This window comes from Condylura cristata, unplaced genomic scaffold, assembly GCF_000260355.1.
Source record: "Condylura cristata isolate star-nosed mole 26May11 unplaced genomic scaffold, ConCri1.0 scaffold00026, whole genome shotgun sequence".
Lineage (NCBI taxonomy): Eukaryota > Metazoa > Chordata > Mammalia > Eulipotyphla > Talpidae > Condylura > Condylura cristata.
Window position 1 is genome coordinate 19,990,172 of NW_004567127.1, and position 25,786 is coordinate 20,015,957.

The following is a 25,786-nucleotide window of genomic DNA, read 5'->3' on the forward strand; positions in this document are numbered from 1 at the left end:
ACTGTAAATTGAGAATGTGAGGGGGGAAGAGGAAGAAAGGAGACCAGTGGGTGGAAGGCTATGTGGGGCCTTGGTGTGTGTAGTGTGGCAACATGCATATGAATAACTGTGGAACTGTACCTGAATTATGTACAGTATTGTAAATAATTAAAACATTGTCTTGAGTAGAACACTTAGGCTATATAGATGCAAAGCAATGCATCTAGTTCTTGGCAGTTTATGGAACAATATAAGAGCATATGTCGTTTATTACTCAGATAGCTTAATAAAAAAGGAATATATAGTTAAACAATTAGGCTAACAATGTGGGAAAAAATCTGCTCGTGCCACATGTAGCATTGACTAGATAAAGAGGATATTTGGAACCTGAGCACCAAACTTTCTATGTTACAGTTATTATAAAAATGTGTGGCTTTGAAAATCAGTACTGCAGTATATATTTAGCAATAGGTAGCTGAATAGCAGTCACTTAAAGCTGAGGATGATTCTCTGTGTTTTTGTGTATGTGTGTGTTTTGAGAAGCCATCTGGGATCAATAGATTTTTAACTGTCTGAAGTCTGGAAAAGTATTATTTATTAGCCTTTATAATTCCCCACAATGTTAGGCCTAGTGCCTGGAGTGCAATTATTTATTGCATAAGTGAGCAAATATGTGTGATTTCTGTGTTCATCTGATTTAGCTGTTACTGTTATTTCCTTTTGAATCTATATGGTAGTTTGTGATGAGCTCACCTCCTTAACTTTCTTACTTTTTTAAAAAAGATTTCTTTATTTATGCATACATACTGGGGTACAGGCCAGAGGTTCAGGGATGGTGAGAGGATTCACCAGAGATTCACAGAGCAGGGAGCAGAACAGGCAGACTGACAAAGTAATACTGCTGAGGGGAGCAGCGAGACAGGAGGTCTGTAGTGTCACGTGAATCACCTCTGGGGCTGGGGATTGAACTCACAGCGAAGCAACCAGCTTCACAATGCTGCGCTTTAACCCGCTGCGCCACCAGGGTGGGCCCCTCTTACACTTATTTGTGGAACTTCTCAATAAATACTGGAAATATTATGTCTTTTTCTACATAAGAAAACTGAAGTTCAGAGCAGTTACTTACACAACTCATCCAGTATCTCCCAACTAGTAAGTGATAGAGCCCCAAATTGAACTCAGTTCTATCGGACTCTCAAGGTCAGGTGCTTTCTTCTGTATTAAAAGTAGAAATAGAAGAGGTATAGGAGTGACCCAGTGTTGCCCGAGTCTCTCTCTTTCTCTCCTCTTTCCATAGGGGAAAATAAAATTAAGTAATCTCTTTTGTTTTCCTTCTATGAACCCATATTACTTGTAATACCAGCACCATTTCCGCAGCTTCTGTAGCCACTGACCAGTGTTCCTCCTGCTCACTCTGTTCTAGGCATCAGTGGTCCTTGGGAGGATTATTCCTAGATTATTTTTCATCTCAGTCATAGTAGAGTCTGCTATAGTTTCCCTTTTTTATCCATTTCACAGGGATTTTTGTCAACAATTGGACACCCTATACCCAAAATGATATTTAATCACGGAAAGAAAAAGAAAACTTGGAATCACCTTGAATTTGAAGAAGAAGAAGACAAACAATTAGCAGACTCTATGGCTTCTTTGGCATATCTAGTATTTGTACAGGGCATCAGTATTGATCAGCTGCCAATGGTGTTAAGGTAGGAGTTAAGTGTTTGGCTTCTTCATGTATTCTAAAAAGAGTATTAACCGATGTATCTAATGCCCTATATATTATATGTTTATTAATGTACTAATACATTTTAAATGTAAGCAAAAAATTTAAAATAAATTATACTACCTATAATCTCTTAAAACTTATAATAATCAAGAAGTGAAAAAGGTGGCAGAGTGGGGTGTTGAAATTGATGTATGGGATTGATGGGGCTGGAGTCAGAAAGAGATAAACTGGGCTCTATTTTGAAGCTGTTGGGCCCACCCCACTATAAGGAAGGGAACTGGCCAGTTACCCATGAGACTGTCTCAGTTACCATTATCTTCTCATGGGATTACTATGGCTATCCTGAGTGAATAATTATATATCTTCGCTCCTTTTTCAGCTCATCCTCAACACACTAGAAAGCAAAGCTTTAAGAATAGGCCCTTCTGAAGACCCACAGTGGCTTCTTAGTGCTCTAAAGATAAAATAAATGCTTTCATGTGAGACAAGTTTATGCATGATCTATCCCCTGCTAGATTGTCCTTATTTACCTACTACTTCTCTTCATCTACTGTGCTCCATTACACAGACCTTCTTTTGGTTTCTTGTTCAGATATACCACAAATCTTGCTATCAAATCTTTGGATCTTTATTCTTAAATGTCACTTTATGAGGAAGCTTCTCTTATCACCCAGTTCCAGTTGAATCTTGCAGCTGTAATGACCTTAGACCTATTCCCACATAATTTATCAAAGTTGTTTTTAGAAGTAGATACATAATTATATAATGTAATACCTTCTAGAATTTTGGATTCATAAGAAGAATTATCCATTTGTCTTGCAGGCCCTGGGTTTATTTTTGTGTGTACATTTATGTTTTATGTATGAATATATCTAGAGATTATTGATCTGTAAATATGTAATAATGGCTACCACTTGCATGTTTACCATGTATCAAAACCTATGCTGAGGCTTTATGTGCATTTTCCAACTTTTATAATAACCTTCTGAAACAGCATTATCTGAAAGCAAGCTTAGACAAATTCAGATACAAGATTATACAGCTAATTGGTGGGCTGATGGAATTCAAACATTGTTCTCTGATCCTAAAGCTTATACTTTTAATCACAGTCACTACTAAAATGATTTAGGTATGTGTATTAGCTTGCTAGGACTACCAAAACAAAGCACCAAACATCTTAAAATAGCAGAAGTATGTCATCTCTTAGTTTTGGAGGCTAGAAATTCAAGGTCTAGTTGTGAGCAGGACTGTGAGGGTTAATCTGTTCCATACCTCTTCTCTAGTTGCTGGGGAGTTGCTGGAAATCCTTCATGTTCCTGGGTTTTAAATGCATCAGTCCAATCTCTGCTTTTGTGCTCATCTGGTGTTCTTCTTGTGTGCATGTTTTTGTTCCGACTTCTGTTTAATAAAGACATCATTTATACTGAATTAAAGCTTACACTAATGACCTCACTTTAATTTATTACCTCTTTAAAGACTCAGTCTCCATAAAAGGTCATGTTCTGAGATAGTTGGAGTTAGCACTCAAAACATTTTTTTAACAGAGAAAAAATTGAAGCCTTAACAGTATTTATGTAAGTTTTCTAAAAATGTATATATGTATATGTATGTATACATAATTTTTTTTTGGTCTGTTTTAGCCCATTGTACCTTTTGAAATTTAATATGGGGCATATTGAAGTCTTTTTGCAAAGGTAAGATTACTTAGATCACATATCAGAATTAAATAATAGCATTAAAATATTCTGTCAAAATCATGGGAAACTACCTTTTTTGCCAGATCTGAATTAATTATTATATCAAACAGTGATGGCACACGGGTGATTTGGTGATAGGAAGCCCACAGGGATTACAACTGAGATGGAAAAAGGCACAAAATGATGTAAAAATAAACTATTTTTAAAAAAAAACAGATTAATTTACACGTGTAGTATATAAGCAAAAAAAAAACTGTGAAGTTTGATAAAAGAGACAGAAATGAGCAAGCAATTTTATAATAGCATCTTTACTTTTAGATTCAAGATAATATTAAAATACCTATAAGGAGATTCTAAGTTTCTGAGGTTTCTCTCCTTATTTCAGAAGTTAGTAAATTATGAAGCTACCTCTATTTAAGGAGGAGTGGTCAGTAAAAGAAATTCATCCAGCTTGTTTCATGGATATGACCTAAGAACTGCATCAAAAGGGAAAAGGTGTCTTGCCTCCACTTTTTATAACTTAAAAGAGTATTGATACTGGTATGTTTCAAAAACTTTGTTTGAGATGCTCAGAAGCAGCAAAGCTGTTTCTTTTTAAAAAATTACAAAGTAACAAGTATGCATAATTTTTCAGGCAGATATTTAAGAATTTTACAAAACTCCATATGCTGTTTTCTTTTCCCTACAATGTCCAAATAATCCCTTGAGATCAGTCAGGGCTTATTAGTACTATCCACTGGGAACACTGGTGATATTTTATAAATCCTACCTCTTTTAGGTGATGGAAGATTTGTAAGATGGCAAACGTCCAAAGCCTCTGACTACAAGGCAGGAATCTCAAAGGGTGTCCTGGCACAAGTAGTTATTAACAATAAATTTATTATGTATTTCTTAATGATTTTACATTTTTACCTCATTTCTTTTATAGTCATATAATGACAATACGTACTAATTTGAACCATATGTTCTGTATTTTTGAGATTTCAAATGGCTTAGTCAGTCATGAGTCAGAATAACTTACACCTCTTTGCAAGGTTAGAATAAGAACTTGGAGCCTGAGATTATATTTTGCCACAGAGCTTATTTACTTAATGATGGTAAGCTTTTTAAAAAATAGAACCTTTTTGTATAAAAGTAATTGAGTAATATTTTATAGAGTTATCAACTGGAATATATATGGCATATAATTGATTTAGCATTTGCTGCTGAAGCTCTGTTAATTTGATACCAGGAAATAAGCTCTGAATGGGTTGACTTTGGTCAGATTTCGATGTCACTAGACAGATCAAAACCAGATTAAGACTTCATGAAGTTCTTCAACAGAATTTCTCCTTAATAGTATGTATTTTTAAGGTCTTCAATTTCAATTTTTGTCGTTTCCTAAAATGAATACTAAAACAATTTATAAAATCATGTTGATAAATATTAATATTCTTTTCCAGAACAGAAGAGTCTGTCTTCTCCAAAGGATTGGTAAGATTTTTTTTGTACCCATTATAATTTAAATACACACACATCAACAAGTACAGCTATTGACATACCATATATATCTATATATATTTTAATCTGTAGGATCTGTTGGAGAATGGTTTATTGAGAATAGAAGACAACAGTTTACTTCACCAGTATTTAGAAATTAAGAGTTTTCTTAGTGTACCTCAGGTAAGTAAAACATGTATTCTTATCTTGAAAATACCCCCTTTCCTATACTGAACTAAAGATCCATTCTAATTCCTCTCCCATTTTCTTCTTCCTATCCTTTAAAAATTCTAGTGCTGTGCAGACCAGGAGAACTTTGTGTGATGATGGAAGTGTTTTGTTATTTATTTGGTAAAGTGTGAAGCCACAAGCCACACTGAACCCCTGAAATGTTGCTACAGGAGTTCAATTCCAATTTTAATATTTTGTTTCTGTAGGAACCTTGAAAAATTAAGCTTCCTTACTTTTCCTATAACTCAGGTCCTCAAAACTCCATTAAGATGTGTACTGACTCAATACTAGACATTTTGTTTTTCCTATGATTTATTTTGTCTTGTATTTTGTTAAATATCATATCTAGGTAGGTTCATAAGAGTTGACATAAAAACATGTTTGGGGGCTATAAATAATCAAAAAAAAGCTAGTACAGCAAAAAATAGTACTTAGACTGTGAAAAATATACTGGTTACCAGAAGGGAAGAGGAGTTAGTTGAAGAGTGGTTAGTAGAAGGAAGAAGATAGGACACTGGCACGGGAGTTTTGGTGGAGGGTGAGTGAAACGTGTACATATGGCTATAGGTAAGGAAATACGCATACATAAATACAGTATTTATGAATGACAAAATGAGGAAAAAATATAACTTGTATTTAAACCTAATTATTTTTAATAAGTGAATTATAATTCTGTATGTTTAATTTCATTTTCTTGCCTATTTAGACAATCAAAAATTACCATTCACTTCCAAATTCACATTCTGTAACACTCCAGTCAGTCTCACTTACAAAATGGATATTTAGATTCCACAGACATAACAGTGAAAAAAAAGACTTAGAAAATTTATTTCACTTTTCAATCACCTAGGCTCACTTCTCTGAATTTTTAATGTTCACTATTGATCATATAGTTGTTTACTGTCTAATTTATTACAACTGAATTATTTTTTTCCTCTTCCAGGGCTTAGTCAAAATAATGACACTTTGCCCCATTGAAACATTGGTATGTAAGTGTTTTAGAGCTAAATAATAATGAGTTGTAGTGGAAAATTGAATAAATAATCGAATCTTTATTCATTTTATATAACAATGTTATTTGTTCCATTTTAGAGGAAAAAGGGTTTAGCTATGCTTCAACTGTACATTAATAAGTTGGATTCACAAGGCAAATACACATTATTTAGGTATGTACCAAATGTAGTTAATTTTCAAGTGTGTAACTGATTAAAATCCATATTAATACCATGTTGTTATTAATTATATTATTTTAGTATGTTTTATAAATAGTTCAGCTGTACTTGGAAGTCATAAAATATCCTGTGATGAGAAGGGTTAATCAATTATTATTAATATGTCATACATATACTACATGAATAATAGTATATATCTCAATTAATTGAAGTACTTTTAAATTAAAATACTGCTCCTGGCTCTCCCTAGTGGCGCAGCTGGTTAAAGTGAAGCACTATGATGCTATCTGTACCCTTTGGCTAGGGAGCTGACCCACATGACATGGCATACCTCTCCTGACCTGCCCACTGCTCCCCTCAGCAGTGTATTTTAGTACCTCTGCCTGTTCTGCTCCTTGCTCTGTCTCCAGGGAATCCTCTCACCCTCTCAGTATCTCTGACCTGTACCCCAGGTCTTGTATGCATAAATAAATAAATCTTTTAAAAAAGACTGCTCCTTCTGAGACATTACATATGTCAGTAACCTCCATTTTTCACATGTGAATTTAATAGCTGTAGTTAATAACTTTGACAGGACATTCACTGTAATAAAAAAGATTATTAATAGTGCTATTTTGCAAAAATCCTTGCAAACCTGAGTTAAACATTGGCAAATGTTCTGTTCAGGTCTCTCTGTATCCCTACCAAGAAACCTCCCTTTCGTTTAAGCTCTTATACTGAGTTTCCTTTCTTTGCAATTTAGTCCATCCAGACTAGTCCACTGTGACAGAAAATAACACTATTTGTCCTGGGTTATCATTATTAAATCTCTATAACAATATGCATAAAAAATTCGATTTTAGCTTAATATAAACTTCTTGTTGGAAAGATCTAGTTGAAAAGTAATCTGTCAGCAATAACCGTCACAGGTGACTATGTAACTGATTCATCACCTTTATAACTTGTCTTAAATGTGATTTTTGTATTCCTAGAAATAACAGGAATTTGTAAGACTTACATCTTCATTTAACTAGAATGTGCTCCTGGATAATTTCAAATGTATAATTTTGCTTTCAAGGTGCTTATTGAATACAAGTAATCACTCAGGTGTGGAGGCCTTTATTATTCAAAATATCAAAAATCAAATTGACATGTCATTAAAGGTAAGAACATAGATAAAGTATCAGTTATCTGTTTATTTTATATAAGATGCTTATACTTATTCTTGGAGTACATTCATATGGATTTTTTCCTATGGGCTTTTATTATTAGGGCATTTTCACCCATGTCCAGTTCTTTTTTTAAAAAAACCTGAATCTTGATACTTTGTTAACTACAGATTTTAAATTCTTTGAGTTCATGATTTCTTTTACTTTTGGGATATACTTTTAAAATGTTGATGGAAACTTTAATCTGTGAATATTCAGTAACTCCAAGTATTATATGTGTGTGTGAAGAGAGAGAGAGAAAGGGGAGAATGCATCAGTGTTCTCAGACTGGCAGTTCCTGGTATAAATGAAAGAATGAAAATTAAAGTGAATGCATATAAAATGTCACACATGTTGTAGCATCAAAGTAGTAGAGAAAAACCGAATTTATTAAGTTGATGTGTAAAGCCTTTCCAGACTTTTCATTTGCTTTTCAGAGAACATATAACAACAAATGGTTTACAGGACCTCAGCTGATTTCCCTTCTGGATTTAGTACTCTCTCTCCCAGAGGGTGCTGAAACCGATCTACTGCAAAACTCAGATAGGTGAGATGACCCTCACTAAGGTTCACATAATAAAATCAGAATGAAATGAGAAATCTTTGCTCAACTAATTAAACACTTGCAAATGTTTTTCTGATCTATGGTTAATTTATAAAAAATTGCACAACCATTTTCATATTTAATTACTTTGTAAAAACAATTTTTCTTTCCAGAAGTCTGACAAACAGTAAGACTTTGTACCTTTGACATTCAAATATAGCCCAGAGATTTCCAATGCCTTTGATGACAAAAAGCTAAGAATCCCATGTGTCACATAAAATGAAAGTCATACATATTTGGGTTTTGTTGTTTTGCTTTCCAAAACATCACTTTTTCTCAGACTACACAATTTTGCTTTCAGTTTATTAGAATGGACTTTTTTTTAAACTGGTACAAGAGTCTTAAAATTCAGAAAGCAAGTAATGATATACTCATACTGAAGCTTCTCCCTTGAGGAGAAAACATAGTAATTTTGGGAACTTAAATACAAAATGAGTGCCAGAGCTACTGATTTTCGGAAATGTCATGACTCATTTTTGCTTAAAAAACAGAAAAAACACATAACTTTTCCAGCAATCCAATACTTCAAAAAGTAAGTTAAAGGGAATTGTTTGAGTTCACAATTATAAAAATATATCCAGTTTAACTTGCATTATTCATTGAAATTGCTGTTGATAACAAAAGGTGTGCTGTAACTAACAATTTATATATTTTTAACAGGATAATGGCTTCATTAAATTTATTGAGGTATTTGATTATAAAAGATAATGAAAATGACAATCAAGTAAGTATTTTTTTTTTTTTAAAGAAACAGTATATTCAAAATGTATGAGTATTGTTTCAGGTTTTCTTAACAGTACTTACTTTAGATAATATTTATCATCTTAACCACCTAGAGAGGCTGAAAGTGGCAAAAATTATTATGAAACCTGAATCCTCAGGAGCTCTTGCCACTCCAAATCTATCTTCTTTCCCCTTTCCTTTTTCTCTTAATACTTCTGCTCTCTTACTAAAAAGCATTTCTTAGCTCTTGTATACAGATGGGTTAGTTGCATAGCCAGAGTTAACTAACCTTTTGGAGCCAACATATATTTGGCTGTCTTCTTCAGTTGCCTCTAACTGTAACTGATCAGTTAAAGCTTAACTATATAAAGAGTAATCATCTGATATTTTGTTGTTGCCTCATTAAATTGGAGCATTTTCAGTACTAAAACTGAATTTGCTAACAGCACCTTTTAAATAATGTTGTAGGGTGTTGGATTTTTTTTAAACAGTGTATCATTGGAGGTATTCAATAAATAGAATTACTATTTGTGGGAGATCTGTCATAAAGTAAAATTATATTTATCATCTTTCTACTTATCCTATTAGTGGCTTTCTCTGTACTAGCTCTTGTAGATGTAATTACCTGAATCTAGTTTGTTTTCCCCCCACAAAGTATTTAAGTAGTAGGTCTTTATATTAAAATGCTAAAGACTTTTTAAATTTAAGTAAATTATTATTTGGAATGAAAAATTCATAGGAAAAATCACATTTTCCTTCCTTCCATTCAAATCTAGTACTCTGAATGATTTTTATTCATCCATCTTTAGCCAAAAATAGTTATTTGCTACCACTGATTAGTGCTTACTCTGTATCAGGGTTTTATTCTCTGTCAAATTTCACTGTGAAAAAATTTTAAACATAAATTTTCTTTCATACATAGAAAAACTATTATCAACAAACAAAAATTCCTTTGAAAAATTGAAGGAATTTTTATAGATCACTTTCACCTACTGACATTCTTCCATTAACATTTTATTCTTAACAGTTACCATTCTTTGATCTTCTAGCCACTACTTATTTTTTATGCATTTCAGAGTAAAATGCAAACATCAGGATACTTTCTCCTAGGTATTTCAGCATATATATCACTAAAATATGTTTATAGTTTCCCTTTAAGGGAAAGTTTACAAAAAGTGAAATGCACAGTTTTTAAGACACATTTGCTAAGTTTTAATAAATACATAGATCTGTGTTGTTGTTCAAGTATAAAGCATCATTACCATCACTAATATCACAAGTTCTCTGTGTCCATTTCCTAGTTAATTCTGATCTATCACCCATTCATTGGCATGGGCCAATTACAATTACTGTTCTGGCCAAGTGCCCTTATGTCCGTTTAAAAAAAAAAGATTTATTTATTTATGCGTACAAGAGCTAGGGTACAGGCCAGAGGTACAGAGGGTAAGAAGATTCACCAAAGACAGTGTGAGCGGAACATGCAGACTGACTAAAATACACAGCTGAGGGGAGCAGTAGGCAAGACATGAGAGGTCTGCTGTGTCAAGTGGATCAGCTCCCTCCCTGTCCAGGATCGAACTGTTACTGCATGGCTATGGATAGCTTCATAGTGCTAATATTTAACCTAACCCTGCACCACCTCGGAGGCTTTTATTTATAGAATTGTCAAGAACAAAAGGACGGGCCTCCCTTTGGCATCAGGCATTAATTAAATCTCAGCACTATGAAGCTACCTGCTGCACCCCTGGCCAGAGCTAACCCACATAGCTATGATCCCAGGCAGTGTCCAGACCCTTGGTATTACCAAGTATAAATCATGACTTCTGACAGAGCTTGTGATAAAAATTTAAAAGATTAGGAAAAATTCAGCAGCAGTGAAGATTCTGAGGCTTCAGGTAGTTGTCAGGATGAATTGGTTTTGTTTGATTTTTATTTTTTAGATTACTTTTTGTTGAGGTAACATTGGTTTAAAACCCTGTGTATGATTTAGGGGTTTAGGTTCGCATCTCTTAAAATGCATGTTACCAAGCCATGTCCCCCATCAAAGCACCCATCAACATCGTCTTCCATACAGTCCTCTGCTCTCCCTTTCTTCTTTGCCTCCCACCTCTGTCTGTTCCCTCTGGCAGCCTCAGTTCTGCAGTCCTATTTCTAAAGTTTGTTTTGGTTTAATTTGATCCTTTCTTAATCTGTGAGTGAAATCATCCAATATTTGACATTCTTCTTCTGACTTATTTTGCTTAACAAAGTCTACTCCAGTTCCTTCCATATTGCACATGGCAAGATTTCATCTTCATGTAGCTGTGTAGTAGTTCACTGTGTATCTTTGTCACATCTTTATTCACACATCTACTCTTGGGTGTTTAGGTTGTCTCTATAACTTGACTATTATTAATTACTGCTGCAATGAACATAGAAATCTGTATCTCCTTACATGTGTTTCTTTATTTGGACAGTTACTGAGGAGGAAGATTATTAGATTATATGGCATGTCTATTTTCAGTATTCTACATACTGTTTCGATAGGGGCAGGATTAGTCAAGTCTTACCAAAAGTGAAGGGTTCCATTTTGTCCACACCGTAAACAATATTTCTGTTCTTTTTTTTTTTTTTTTTAAAGATTTATTTATTTGTGCATACAGAACTGGGGTGCAGGCCAGAGGCCCAGGGACGGTGAGAGGCTTCACCAGAAACAGAGTGGGGAACAGAACAGGCAGATAGACAAAGTACACTGCTGAGGGAAGCAGTGGGCGGGTCAGGAGAGGTCTGCCACACCACGTGGTCACCTCCGGGGCAGGTGGGAATCGAACTCATGCGGAAGCGGCTTTAGATTCTCAGTGCTGTGCTTTAACCCGCTGCACCACCAGAGAGGGCCTATTTCTGTTCTTTTTGATAGGGCCCTTTCTCACTGGTGTGAAGTGGTATCTCATTGTGGGTTTAATTTGTATTTCTCTGATAAATTGGACATTTCTTTTCATGTACCTGTTCACCATCTGTCTTCATCTTTGTATGCTTATCTTCTGCCCACCTTTTTTTTTTTTAATCTGAGATATGAGAGTTCTTTGTAGCTCTTGGATATGAGCCCATTATATGATGAGCAGATATTTTCTCCCTCTTAACAGAGCGTGTCTTTTTTTAGTGACAGTTTATTATAGAGCTTTTTTTTTTTTAATTTTATTTTACAACAGCTTACTTTTACATCATTTGTACATTTTTTTTTTCCCATCTCAATTGTAATCCCCACAGATTTCCCATCACCAAGTCACCCGTGTGCCATCACTTTCCACCCCCCTGTTTTTGATCCCATTCCCCACTCCACCCCTGCAAAATGTCTCTGGTATATGGTTGTTCATTATTTTTGTTATTTTCTCGCCTGGTCCATTATACTCCTGCTATGAGTGAAACCATCCGGTATTTTTCTTTCTCTTTCTGGCTTATCTCACCAAGCATGATCTTTTCCAGCTCCATCCAAGTTGCTGCAAAAGACATGTGTTTCTCTTTTTTGGTTGCTGAGTAATATTCCATTGTATATATGTACCACATCTTTTTAATCCAGTCATCTACTTTTGGGCATTTGGGCTGCTTCCATGTTTTTCCAATTGTAAATAAAGCAGCAATAAACATGGGGGTACAGGTATCTTTTTCAATCAGTGTTTTTGTGTCTTTTGGGTAGATACCTAGGAGTGGGATTGCTGGGTCATAGGGAAGCTCCATGTTTAGCAGTTTGAGGAACCTCCAAACAGTTTTCCATAGTGTTGTACTAGTTTGCATTCCCACCAGCAGTGCAGGAGAGTTCCATTTTCTCCACATCCTTGCCAACATTTGTTGTTGTTAGTTGTTTGAAAATGTGCCATTCTCACTGGGGTGAGGTGGTATCTCATTGTGGTTTTAATTTGTATCTCCCTTATTACGAGTGATGTTGAACATTTTTTCATATGCTTGTTGGCCATCTGCATTTCTAGAGGAGCTATTTTAGTTTGTAGTCCCTATTACTTGTTTTCCTTCCTGTTGAAGTAGAGTCTAAAAGACATCACTGAAACATGTTTTGCCTGTTTTCTTCTATCTAGTTTATGGTTTCTGGGTCTGTCTTTGACTTAATTTCTGTATACATTGAATTAATGATCCAATTTTTTGCAACACCATTTTTTTTTTCTTTTTAAGATTTATTTATGCATACAGAATTGGGGTACAGGCCAAAGGTGCAGGGGGCGGTGAGAGGATTCACCAGAGACAGGGGAGCAGAACACGCAGATGTACTGAAATACACTGCTAAGGGGAGCAGCAGGCAGGAAAGGAGAGGTCTGCCACACCATGTGGGTCACCTCCCCTGCCAGGGATTGAATTCATGCTGCAATAGCTTCATAGTACTATGCTTTAACCAGTTGTTTCATCATTTATTGAAGAGACTTTTCTATCTCCAATGATTAGAATTTTGGATATTTTATCTCTGATGCCCAGTGGGCATTACAGTTTTACTGTTATCTTTGCTCCTGTTCATTATGGGAGCATTTCTACCATTACAGTAGATCATATATATAAATAAGAGGCAAACCTGCTAATGACAACTTTGTTCAAATTTTGAAAAAAGTAAAACAGAATGATACTGTAGTGATGCTGAAATGTGGGTTGTTTTTTATTCAAAAGATCACCTACCAGTACCTATTTTTGACCAGTTAAAGGTGCTGAGAAGGTAACTGGTAAGATAAAAAGAAGGTAACTGGTAAGATAAAAAGCAATCAAAGAATTGTATAGGAGTATATTAAGAAACCATTCAAACACAAAACCATGATTTGTAATTCATTTCTTTCCTATTTTGGGTTACTGTCAACTGATTTGTTCTTTTTAGAAGCCATTCCCCTCATCCTACTACTTCATGATCTTTCTCTGCATTAAATTACAGGCACCTTCACACCCACACTTTAGGTTCATGTAACTTTTCCTGAATCTTGAACTTCCATTTATACTGTTTTTATACCTAGTGTTCTATTATTTGGCAGGTATCTTTAATTGATAAAGTTGTTTTGAATTGCAGTAACATATTCAACATAATTATCCTTCAACCTTATCTACTCATATCCTTTCCTAACTAACTGCCTGCTTGCCCATTTTCCCCCCTTATAATAATGTAATAAGTAGAAAAGCAATGTCAAAGGAAACAATGTGAGATTATAAAGCCAAAAGTATCAGGCACTTTTAAATTGATGTTTTTCATTTAGGAAAAAATTATGAACATGAAGCATATATACACACATACATGATTCTGTATAATCTATAGTTGGATTTTTATTTTTCCTTCGAAAATTAAAACATACCCCTTTTGTGTTATATGTAGGGTCAAAAGACCTTAGATGTTATATGTTCCTTAGTGATTATGTTATAGGAGTCCTGCAGTGTTACCACATAAGTCATACAAAATGGAAAAACTATATATACCTAAATTTAGTTTTACATTTCTTTATTATTGTGGTTGAATATATCTTTTGCAAAGTCTGTTCTGGCAATACATTTCATTGGAACATAGAACTTTCCACCTTTTCAGAGATAGGCTATAGTGAATTTTGGAATGCGTTTAAGTAAGCATTAGAACTAAAAGGATTTCTAGACTGCTCCTGAGTCCACTTGGGTTTGAAATTAAAAGCACTTAATAGTTCAGATTTTTAGTCCTTATATGTTAAATCTCAGGTTTCTCTATACAGAAGATGAAAACTTAGTGTTTTTTTAAAAAAGCTCTAGTAAAAATGTCAGAGAAGAAAAATACTCCTATTTCCCAGCTGCCTTACTCATATTTACTTCTAAATATACAAGTTGTTCATCATACAAGGGATATGTGGAATTATGCTGGACAGAATATGCAAGAAATTTTCTTTAGCCTTATTTCTGGCATGTGAGTTTGATTTTGGGTTGTATATTAAAAAAGATTTTAAAAACAACTAAGGTCCAGCCCTCCTTGGTGACCCATCAGGTTAAAGCACTGGGGAGCTCTACGACCCAGCAATCCCACTCCTAGGTATCTACCCAAAAGACACAAAAACACTGATTGAAAAAGATACCTGCACCCCCATGTTTATTGCTGCTTTATTTACAATTGGAAAAATATGGAAGCAGCCCAAATGCCCAAAAGTAGATGACTGGATTAAAAAGATGTGGTACATATATACAATGGAATATTACTCAGCAACCAAAACAAAGAAACACATGTCATTTGCAGAAACTTGGATGGAGCTGGAAAAGATCATGCTTAGTGAGATAAGCAAGAAAGAGAAAGAAAAATACCGGATGGTATCACTCATAGCAGGAGTATAATGGACTAGGCGAGAAAATAATAATGAACAGCCATATACCAGAGACATTTTGTAGGGGTGGAGTAGGGAATGGGACCAAAAACGGGGGGTGAGGGGAAGGGAAGTGCACGGGATTATGGTGATGGAACACGGGTGAACTGGGAAGCTAAAGCCACTTCAGCTTGAGTTTGATCCCTGCCCCGGAGATGATCCACATGGCATGACAGACTTCTCCTGACCTGCCCGCTGCTCCCCTCATCAGTGTACTTCATCAGTCTGCCTGTTCTGCTCCTCACTTTGTCTCTGGTGAATCCTCTTACCACCCCTGCACCTCTGGCCTGTGTAGCCCCAGTTATGTATACATAAAATAGATCATTACAAAAAACTAAGGTCCAGTGAAGGCCTAGATTTGTTTTGTCCAATACAGTAGAACAGCCACTTGAGTAGATTTTTAATTAAAAGAAATTTTAATTAGAAATTGTTCCTCATTGGCATTGGGCCATTCTAGATCATTTTTCTTAATATAAGATTTTAATGCTAAATTTCTAGGTTCAGCCTCAGGTGTGCATCCTTTATAGGCTTTGACTGAGTAGGTTAAGTATTTTTAATTAGTATAGTGTAATTGGAGGTCCTCTATGTTTTATCAATAGGGAGGGAAGGAATATTCTAAAAGTAGATCTGTGAATATGTGACAGGGACATCATTGAGATGATGGAGAGTTGACATGTAAGGTCGTCATATGGGGGATGGCCTACAATGGGAAGGAGCATGTTTTAGACCATATACTTTCTCACATATAAAACCATGTGTAGTTTTCAAAACTAGGAGCAGTCCAAGTGGTACAGTAATGAGTATGCTGACCAAAGTAACATTTCTGCTTGTGTTAGTAGTCATATAAAATAGGTAAGGCCCTCCCTCCCTGGTGGTGCAGCAGGTTAGGATGCAGCACTGCAAGCTAGCAATAGCCGCTTCAGTGCCAGTTTGATTCCCCGCCCTAGAGGTGACCCACATGGCGCAGCAGACCTCTCCTGACCCACCCGCTGCTCCCCTCAGCAGTGTGCTTGTTTATTTGCCTGTTCTGTCCCTGCTCTGTCTTTGGTGAATCCTCACTGCCTCTGCGCCTCTGACTTCTACCCCAGTTCTGTATGCATAAATAAACCTTAATACATTTATCTAATTTATTTTTTTTAAACAATAAACTACCTTGAAAGACAACTATCTTGTCTTACTTTTGTCTCTCAGTTCATGTTTAGATAACCTGTAACTCTTGAACCAAAAAATTTTAATTTAATTTTTTTTAAACAGACTGGATTATGGACAGAACTTGGGAAGATTGAGAATAACTTTTTAAAGCCACTCCATACCGGACTTAATATGTCAAAAGCACATTATGAAGCAGAAATTAAAAATAACCAAGAAAATAGCCAAGGTTGGTAATGCGCAATTTTGTTATTACTAGGTCTAAAAATTATTCACATTTTACAACTGTTCGAATTAACTTTTAATCTTCTACTTGTCTGATTTAGAAGAAAGAAGGGACCATGGCTGCTAAGTCATTTTATTTATAATTAAAATGATTCTTTAGCATTTATAAACCAAGTAACTTAAAATTGGGTTAACAAAAAGTTAAACTACACTGTGATTTAAAATTAAGTTCTGATTACACATTTTTTTTTTTTTTTTACAAATATTTGATTATCATATTTCCTATGGTAAATTCTACAGTAAACTTACACTGCTCATATAGTTGATATTTCTATAGGCATCACTAGAAATTTTTTCTAGTGCAATAGATGTAATTTTATTACTGATGAAAATTTGTCTTTATTCTTGCCCAAAATAATGCTCTTTACCTCAAACATAACTTACATAATGCATTTTCATTTTTCTTATAACTTGATTTTATACGTAAGTGAATGATGAAAGCAGTTTATAATTTCACTTGTTTTAATGGTTAAGTGTGACCACATTGATATTTTTTCTTACAGAAGTTCAGAAGTCTAAAGATCTTTGTTATGTAACTGTAGGTGGGGAAGAGATCCCTAATATGCCTCCAGAAATGCAGCTTAAGGTAGATAATGAAATTTTCCCATGGTATTGTATAATGAAGTCATTTTGTTTAAGAGGCAACATTAATAATACTGATTATTTTGATATGCAGGTTCTACATTCAGCTCTTTACACCTTTGATTTGATTGAAAGTGTTCTGGCTCGAGTAGAAGAACTTATTGAAATAAAAACAAAGTCTACCTCTGAAGAAAATATTGAGATAAAATGAAAACTCATCCTAAATAAAAACTGACAAAATATTTTTCCATTGAGTCATTTAATACCTTTATTAAAAAAAATTTGTGAAATAGTTGTAGCTAGAAAACTAGATGTAGCTTTTCTTATGTATCAGTGTCATTACTTGGTTTAAAAAAAGCTACCTACATTGTAAATAATGTATACATCTATATATTCAATTACTATTGTTGAAAATCCAATACAAACTAATTATTTTCATAGAATATAATTGAATTGTTAACCAGTTGTAGTGATTTCATAATGCTGATGCACCTTCACTTCCATTTGGATGCTCCATTATGTTTTATGACCCCTGAATTCAAATTGGAAATCACACCATTGTAAGAGAGTAGAGGTAATTTTAGGTTCAGGCCAATTCCCTACCTCAGGAGTCTTCGTGGGTAAATCCCATTACCATCTCTTCAACTGCAGGTACAATATGAAAACATCTGCAAAGATTAATTTTAGAAATGCTCATTGCCCTTGTGGAAAACTGGAAAGTACTTTTCCTTTAAGGGTCTAAAGTAGAAAATGCTATATCTACTTCCTATTAAATATTTGTCCAACTTAATTAGTATCATTAAGAAACTGGACCTCAGCTTTATGTATGTATACACCAGTTTTTTTCTACATAAACATTAAGGGAATTAAGCAAGTCCTGAGAACAGAATCAGTTATATTTTATTTCAAAATTGTTAAAGAACTTGATACATTTAAACAATTTGTTTTAATATTCTAAAATAACTTATAACTGATACTCTATTTTGAGTAAAATGAATCACTATTCAAGCTTATCTTCTGAAGTGTTTTCCAAACAGGACTTTGCTCAATGATGTAAGCTTTAGTTGTTGTCATTTTGTAGCAAATGCTATCTATATATGGTTTGGAGGTGACCTGAAAGAAGAAACATGCAACATTATATAAATAAGTTATTTTAGTCACTAAAAAAATAACCAAGTTATACATATCAAGAAATATTGACAACCCTGTGTGCTAAAGACTGTTACTAGTTTATACAGGAAAATACCTGATCTCTAAGGTATTTCAAACATGCATGCAAAATAGTAAAATACAACAATTGCTTTAATCTGTCCAAGAACAAGGCAGACCTCACTGCCTACAGATACTGAGAACATACCTCAGAGGTGCACAAGCTTGAGACATACAATAGAGTCTTATAAAAAGGTAGTGTGTGCTGTAACAGTTCACAACTATAATCTGATCAATATGGGCCTCCCTGGTGGCATGAGGGCTAGGCTCAGCATTATCAAGCTATTGACAGCCACCGCAAGAAGAGTTCAAACCCTGGTCACGGAGCAAACCCACATGTGGTGCAGCAGACCCTTCCTGACTTGCCCACTGCTCCCCTTAACAGTGTGGATTCACCTATTCTGCTCCCCACTTTGTCTCTGGTGAATTTTCATCCCCTGTGCACCTCTGGCCTATACACCTGTTTTGTATGTTATCAATAAATGAAAATTTTTTTAAATTTTGAAAGATTTAATAACCTACTATGCCCCAAACAACGTATCTCTAGATGGCCAAATGCTCTTCTGACCCAGAATGAATCATTCTTAACTGCCAAAAGTAAATTAAGAGGCAGACTTCAGTCTTAGGAAACAGCTGCATGTGGAAACAGCAACTTCTCTGAGGAACAAAAACATTCTTGTTCAAAAGGGTATGATGCATTTTGAACCTTAACTGTTCAAGTGTGAAAGTGTATGATGTGCATGTTAAAGTCAAGAAATTGAAAGTGTGTGCGTATGTTTCCAAGTGACTCACCTTAGCTACAGTGCACATAAGATTAATGGCATTTACTGTGTTATGTACTGGAAGTATCCGTAAATTACTACCCAGGAATCTGAAAAACAATTTATGAATTAAATAGATCAGATAATGATGATGTTGTTTTAGTTAAAGATAAACCTCACTATTTGTCCATGTACCACATAGGATTTCGTACGGTTTTATAGCCAGAACTAAATTGACTTAAGTTCAATTTTGGTTGGTCTTGCAAAGAATCCCATATACTACCATGAACTCTAGAACTTGTCACCTTGATTTCATAGGACAGCAATGTAGCCTTCATTTTATTGTGACATAGGTTAATATTACAAATTTTATCGTTTGGCAAAACAAATTCACCAGTCTAAAAGAATTAACATCTGAAACAACAATTTAAGTAATATATGGTGCTGTTTTTTCCATACCTCTGCTGAATCTTGAACATCAATTTCCATTCCTCCAGCCCATGGAGGGCAGCACACAGAACCAAAAAGCTATTCTGATGAGTGTTAATAAACTTCGTAATTTTGGCTAGAAATATTTCTTCAGTTGATGTAAAACATTCTTTAGTATCCATCAATAAAAATGCAACTCCTAAGAAAGGTGAATGTAACATAAAATATCACATCTCATTTTTCTATACTCTGAAATTACAAAAAAAGTTGCTGCAATATAGTCTATGAACTAAGCCCATGAGGACAAAATACAGTAAAATTCTTACACAAAAGTTAATTCTTTGAAGTGCTTGTGTAAGATACTCTAATTTACAGGGGGGAAAACTTGGGGAATAAATAGCCATTTCTTTTTTCCCAATAAAATCACTGTCCACATGAGCTATTTTTGTATTGATATATAGATTTTGACTAATGAATACTGTGATGCTTTGTTCTATTTTCATCTTCACTCCAAAGCAAGCAGTTTTTATCATAATATATTTGACCATATGGATACCATTTTGAGTTCAATTGTAATCTAAAAATACTGTTTTTTTTTTTTTTCAGGAGCAACATAGTTTTATACAGCTGCCTCTTCTAAAATGTAACACCTTAACCTTATAATTTGATTGTTAAATACCAACTTGAATTTATATTTTATAAGAAATTTAATCAAGCTTATAATTTGTTAAATAACAATAAATTTATCTTACATGTTTTATAAGAAATTTAATCAAGACAGTTAACAAATATACTGTACCAGAAAGAGAATATATAATTGATCCATTTTCCACTGAATCTGAGTATCGAACTTTGTGGCTTCGATTTTCTAGTGCAGTTGCGACTTCAGAATTCTTTTAAAAAAATTTCAGAAATACAAACTTCAGATAAGCTTACAACCTTTTTTTTGTTAAAGCTAATTGAAATATTTAGTAATAAATTTTGTAACTATATGCTTAAAAGATTGGACTGTCAAAAATACTAACTGATCTCTGGTGAAAAAAACATTTCCTTAGTTCTACAGATACACACTGTAGGTTTGGAAATGAGAACTGTACTTATGAGAGAAATTAAGGGGATTTTTAAAGAACTGTAAGAACCAATGCAATTGCAAGCTTTATGTTAAAAACCTTGTAGATTCTGACAGGCATTAATGTATACATGGAAGGCAGGTGTGGTGTGCTGAAGTACCAGACATAGAATACTGCACAGGAGATTACCAATTCTCCAGTTTACCTGTTTACATTACCACTGTTTTATTTTTTGTACTACTTTAAAAAGTTTAAGCCTTAAGTTAGCTAGAAAACATGTAAGAAGAGTGTAGCAAGACTCATGGCTTAAGTAATGACCATTTAAAAAAATCTCGTTTCCTATGCCACTGAATTACCTCATATAACCCAAAACAAAAATATTAATAAATAAGTGTTTCCCAAATGGCTAAACTCAAGGTGGTCTTTCTCCAAGTCAATAAAAATACCTTAGGTATTACACCTCAGAACATTTATAAGAACACAAACTTAAATGATGTATAAAATAGATGCTTCCTTTCCATCATAAAATTTATGCCACTCAGCGAGTTTAACTATGGCTCTTCTGAATTTTCTGCTGTTTTAAAATTACACAATGCTTCTAGCAATGGCAGACTAAGTAATTTAGGCCAGTTCTGTTGAAGACAACTAGAAAAGCTAGACAATTTAAAAATTTTCCTTGAATGCATCATAGAGCTAGTAGGGTAGTGAAAAACTACAAAGCCAAGATCTATACAGAAATTCAAAGATGTAAGCCCAGCATTTAGACCATTTCTTCCCTGAAGGCATCTGCCAATTCAGAAAGGCAGATGAGAGGCTGAACAAAGCTTGTGACAAAAGTAGAACAGCTCTCACAGGAACTATATATAGTCTAGCATCAAACTATTTCAATCCTGAAAATCTATTAAATTGATACAGTATTACTAGTGCTCCCAGCATCTTGCAAAGGCACTCCCTAAAGCAACCTTTCTCAGTCAGGTTTTCTCATTTGAACTGCAGAGTAAAGAAAGTTATTTGAATGACAATACTTTCACTTTCTCTTAAGTATCATTCTAGATACAGAGGCAGTAAGTCCACGTATTATATACAGTAAATGGCTTAGGTCCTGGGTCATCAGATTTCTCAAGTATATAAAACATTCACATGAGTCTCAGATAAAATGAACAATGAAAAATTATGTTTATCTGAAATCCAATTTTAACTGAATGTCTTAGTTTGGTAATCATATTTAAGGTTTTGAAGGCTTTTAACTCTATGGCAGAACTAAGGTTCCCTGCCCCCCCCCCCCCACAAAAAACAAACACTATTCTAGGTCTCAAATTTTATTAACAATTTTTTCCAAATACAAATTCCAGTATACATAAAGAGTAATCAGACAAAGAGATAAGATTAATGAAAGAGAACCATCAGAAATAAAAGGCAATAAAAACTGATAGGGGATCTATACAGTGAAGAAATCAGATGATCTAGATTTTGAAGGATTTAAAATGTTTAAATGATATTAGATATAAGAGATACAAACTATGATACTAGTACACTCTTTAAACTAGTACACTCTTTAATTCTTCATGAAGAGCTCACTAATATTAAGTGACAATTGGGTCAGTGTAAGAAGCCATGATCTTGTTAACCTAGCTGAACAACATTCCAATACTATTCCAGAGGTCACCAAAAAGTCGGTCACTCAAATTATTAATTTGCAACTCCAAGAGCTCACTAGGTTAAAATAAAACCCACTTCCCAATGGGAAAGGAACACTTCCATATTATGGCAAGAGTCTGCTTTTACTACAAAAGCATGGGCTTTTCAAAAGAGACTGGCGCAAATTTAAAATCCAGTATTAAAAGAAAAAAAGTAAGAGGATAAAAGGGAAATTTTCTTTCTCCTAATACTTCAGAAGATACATATGAAGAACAGACTAGAGCCCTAATAGAGAATCCCCTTTCTAAAGGCTGTTCCCCCTAAGATACTCGCACCCCCCCATCCCCCCGTAGCTTTCTATCTTTCAAATTGTGAAATCTAAACAGGCAATGAGTTTTTAGGTCCCAACCAGTTCCTTTCCAAGGGGCACCCTCTCAGACTTTTTCTTCCTTCTTTCCAGCAATGTCTTCATCCACCCAGTAAGGAAGCAAAAAAAAATGAAAGAGGATGGAGATTTGTTCAGGATTTAAGGGCAATAAATAGTTACACTTCATCATGTCATAGTTCCAAATCCTGATACTCTTCTAACCACTATTCCTATAGAGAGCTGGTATCTCAGTTATAAATTTACATGGTGTCTTTTCCAGTATTCCTGAAAATGTACAATGCCAATTTCTTTACTTTCCTTTGGCATGTCAGACCCCTCCAAAAATTATTGAGGTGAATTGCTATATCAATGAGTCACATGAAAAATCACTCAAATGCTTATTGTATAGGCTTGTCTTATCAGTACCCCTGAAGAGGATACAGCCAAAGTGGTTAAACTATCTTGATTCACTCATCAGAACCTTCACATACAGACTCACTGGGAATCCTGGAAAGACTTCCATGGAGACCTTCCCAGACCTCAAGACCTCTGCAGACCTTTGCAGAAACCTGACCAATGTACCTGCCTCTAACATTGCCTGGAAAGTGCACCATCAGCCTGTGCTCCAAGGGGACTGTTTGCAATTGGCTAATGCCAAGGACTTTCAAAGAGCTGTAACCCTGGTGTCTCTGTCATTGCTGCCTACTGACTAGGGCTGATGCATACAGCGGTATCTGGTTCAGCACCCAGTCCTGTCCAGTCCAGCCTTCAATGCTGCTGTTGGTAGCCGTGGTGTCAACTCAGCAGCCCCAACTGTGATCACCTCCAGCTGCCACTGTGAGTTGGATCTTGGGCAACCATTTTCCAATGTGACCCTGCTCTAGGCTCATGTCAAAGGACAGTGCCATCTTGCACAAGCAGCCTGTTTTGGAATAATAGACACTGCAGACACTACTGAGGGTAGGACCGCTGGCCATTTATGGCCTTAGAAATTCTTTCCTTCTTTGACACAAGTTATCCAAGTTCTGTCATCTGACAAATTCCAGGTAGAAGGAAAAATCTCTGAAAATCAGCATTTCCATTGCTAACTTATGTTACGGCCTCCCTTTTTGTATAATCATAATATCAAAAATATTCTGAGCAACCATCAGCTTACAACTGGATTGCCTTAGCTTCATAAGGTGGCTACTTGGCTGTGGCAAAGTACAACTGCCCTAGGGCAGGAAGTTAGTCTGTCTCCTAAGACAAAAGGTAAGCCTCAAGAGAGGTAAGACACCCAGGGCATAAAGACTTGTGGGAAGCTTTCTCGGTCTTTTGAAACAAAAAGAAAAACTCAGATAAAACTCCCAGGACATAAGAACTCATGGACAATTTCCTAATTTTGCTTACACAGGTGTTGCTTAATGCATGACTGTATAATTTCTTCTTAGTTTACACCCTTTTCTTAATCACTAATTACTCTCTGCTAGCCTTAAGTCAGCCATTAGCTTCTCTTTAGACAATCACTGATGACTCTGCTAACACAATCTATTCCTTCCCTAATACCCCTAACAATCCTTTCCTAACAGTTCATCCTTTCCCAGACCCCTTATCCTTTGAATTATAGTTAAACATCTGCATACATGAAAGTTATCACAAATATGTTTAATTTAGTATACCATAAAGTGTCAGAAAGAGGATGTATTGTTCTCCTCTTCCTTGAGATCATTTATGGAGATTTCTTATTAACTTATCCCATGCATTAATGTAATAAACTACTTGCTACACAGCATAAATAAAGACCTGCTGCGAAAATAGGCAGGAAGACTTGCACCAAACACCGACTCCGTATCTTCCTTGCTCTGCTCCCCTTTCCCACTTTTTGGCATCTCAGCAAGGGGATGCTGGATCCCATCTTGAAAGACCCTGCGCAGTCCCCCTGCTATGTGTTGGGGCTGGTCCCCAACAATAAACCCTGTTGTTGCTCTACCCTAGCCTGAGTGGTGTGTTTATAATTATGACCACACATGATAATCCAGTGACCTGTTCCCCATGTTGGCCCTGTTTTAGTTTGACATCATTGAAAGCAACCTTCTCTCTGATGCCTCAGCCAATAGGCTGAATTATTCACAGAAATGCATATACATCAACTAGCTGAGGGGAAAACAGACAATATTTATACAAATAGCACATATACATTTGGAATCACATATAATTTCAGTATGTCTAGTTATACCACAAGGTTTCTTAAACTCAACTGGCTAAACAATTAAAAAAAAAGCAAAAAGTGAGTTTGTACTGCTCAAAACTACACGTCACCCAGGCAGGCCCCCCACACCCACTCAGCTTGGACCCCTCCTTCTTGCCCCTCCACTCCTGATGTTGCCACCATCCAATCTGGCCATCTGGCTTTAGGTGCTACTGGAGGGCCATCTACCTTTCCCATTTGCTTCTCTGCCAGGAAGAGACTTTGGGCTGGCGCTTTGGCCTCTGTTTACTGAGAAAAAAGGAAATACTCCACCATGCATCTAGAAGGGGAATCACACTGAACCCCAACTGGTGTATTCATCAGCTGAGGACATGGTTCTGTGTTTTGTTTTTCTCCCACTGATTGTAAGCTAGACTGAAGTTCAGAAAGAAAAGGGGAATGCTTGCCATGGGGGCTGGATTGGTTTTAAGTCCTTTGCAGAAGAACAGAAGCCAAGGGAGAGGGGCTGCTATCATGGAATTCAGATGTGTTCTAAGGCTGCTGGCATAACCATACTTCAAAGAGCAGATGGAGGCCAGAGGTCAGAGTGTCAGTGGGTCCCAGTCCTTGCTGCAGGCACCTGATGGCAGGCAGCATGAGGAGCCTGATCCCAGAAACCTGTCTCAAGCAGGTACATGTTATCATCTCTGGATCAGATCAAAACCATCTGAAACACCAATGAGTATACAGAGGGACCCAGTGTGGTCCTGAGATCACAAACCTGTAGGTTCAAACCTGTTGTCTGCTTCTCCTCAAAGCACATGCAAACTAGTGGCTGAAGCCTGTTCCTCGCTTCTCCACGGAGCATAACACTAATTGGTGGCTGGAGCCTGTTTCTCCCCTGTCCATGGGGCACAAAACTAGTGGCTGGAGCGTATTTCTCCCCTATCCACAGAGCACAACATAACTGGTGGCCGGTGCCTGTTTCTACCCTGTCAC

General features: G+C 35.6%; 2 protein-coding genes across 2 annotated transcripts in view; one reads left to right on the forward strand and one right to left on the reverse strand.

Moving 5' to 3' along the window:
• Positions 1–17,376, forward strand: part of GLMN (glomulin, FKBP associated protein) — a 37,904-nt gene extending 20,528 nt beyond the window's left edge. Inside the window, exons 7-18 of the mRNA XM_004689782.2 lie at positions 1,498–1,685; positions 3,346–3,399; positions 4,845–4,875; positions 4,975–5,064; positions 6,056–6,097; positions 6,205–6,278; positions 7,342–7,426; positions 7,909–8,018; positions 8,736–8,799; positions 16,385–16,508; positions 17,068–17,150; positions 17,241–17,376. Coding sequence (XP_004689839.1) covers positions 1,498–1,685; positions 3,346–3,399; positions 4,845–4,875; positions 4,975–5,064; positions 6,056–6,097; positions 6,205–6,278; positions 7,342–7,426; positions 7,909–8,018; positions 8,736–8,799; positions 16,385–16,508; positions 17,068–17,150; positions 17,241–17,357 — 1,062 coding nt within the window. The 3' untranslated portion in view covers positions 17,358–17,376. The remainder of the gene's footprint in view (positions 1–1,497; positions 1,686–3,345; positions 3,400–4,844; positions 4,876–4,974; positions 5,065–6,055; positions 6,098–6,204; positions 6,279–7,341; positions 7,427–7,908; positions 8,019–8,735; positions 8,800–16,384; positions 16,509–17,067; positions 17,151–17,240) is intronic.
• Positions 17,377–18,090: 714 nt separating this feature from the next.
• LOC101618618 (chromosome unknown open reading frame, human C1orf146) overlaps positions 18,091–25,786 on the reverse strand; it is a 21,656-nt gene continuing 13,960 nt past the window's right edge. The window contains exons 3-6 of the mRNA XM_012729981.1: positions 20,345–20,438; positions 19,576–19,744; positions 19,148–19,226; positions 18,091–18,259 (exon numbers count right to left, since the gene is read on the reverse strand). Of these exons, the coding sequence (XP_012585435.1) occupies positions 18,125–18,259; positions 19,148–19,226; positions 19,576–19,744; positions 20,345–20,438 (477 nt within the window). The 3' untranslated portion in view covers positions 18,091–18,124. The remainder of the gene's footprint in view (positions 18,260–19,147; positions 19,227–19,575; positions 19,745–20,344; positions 20,439–25,786) is intronic.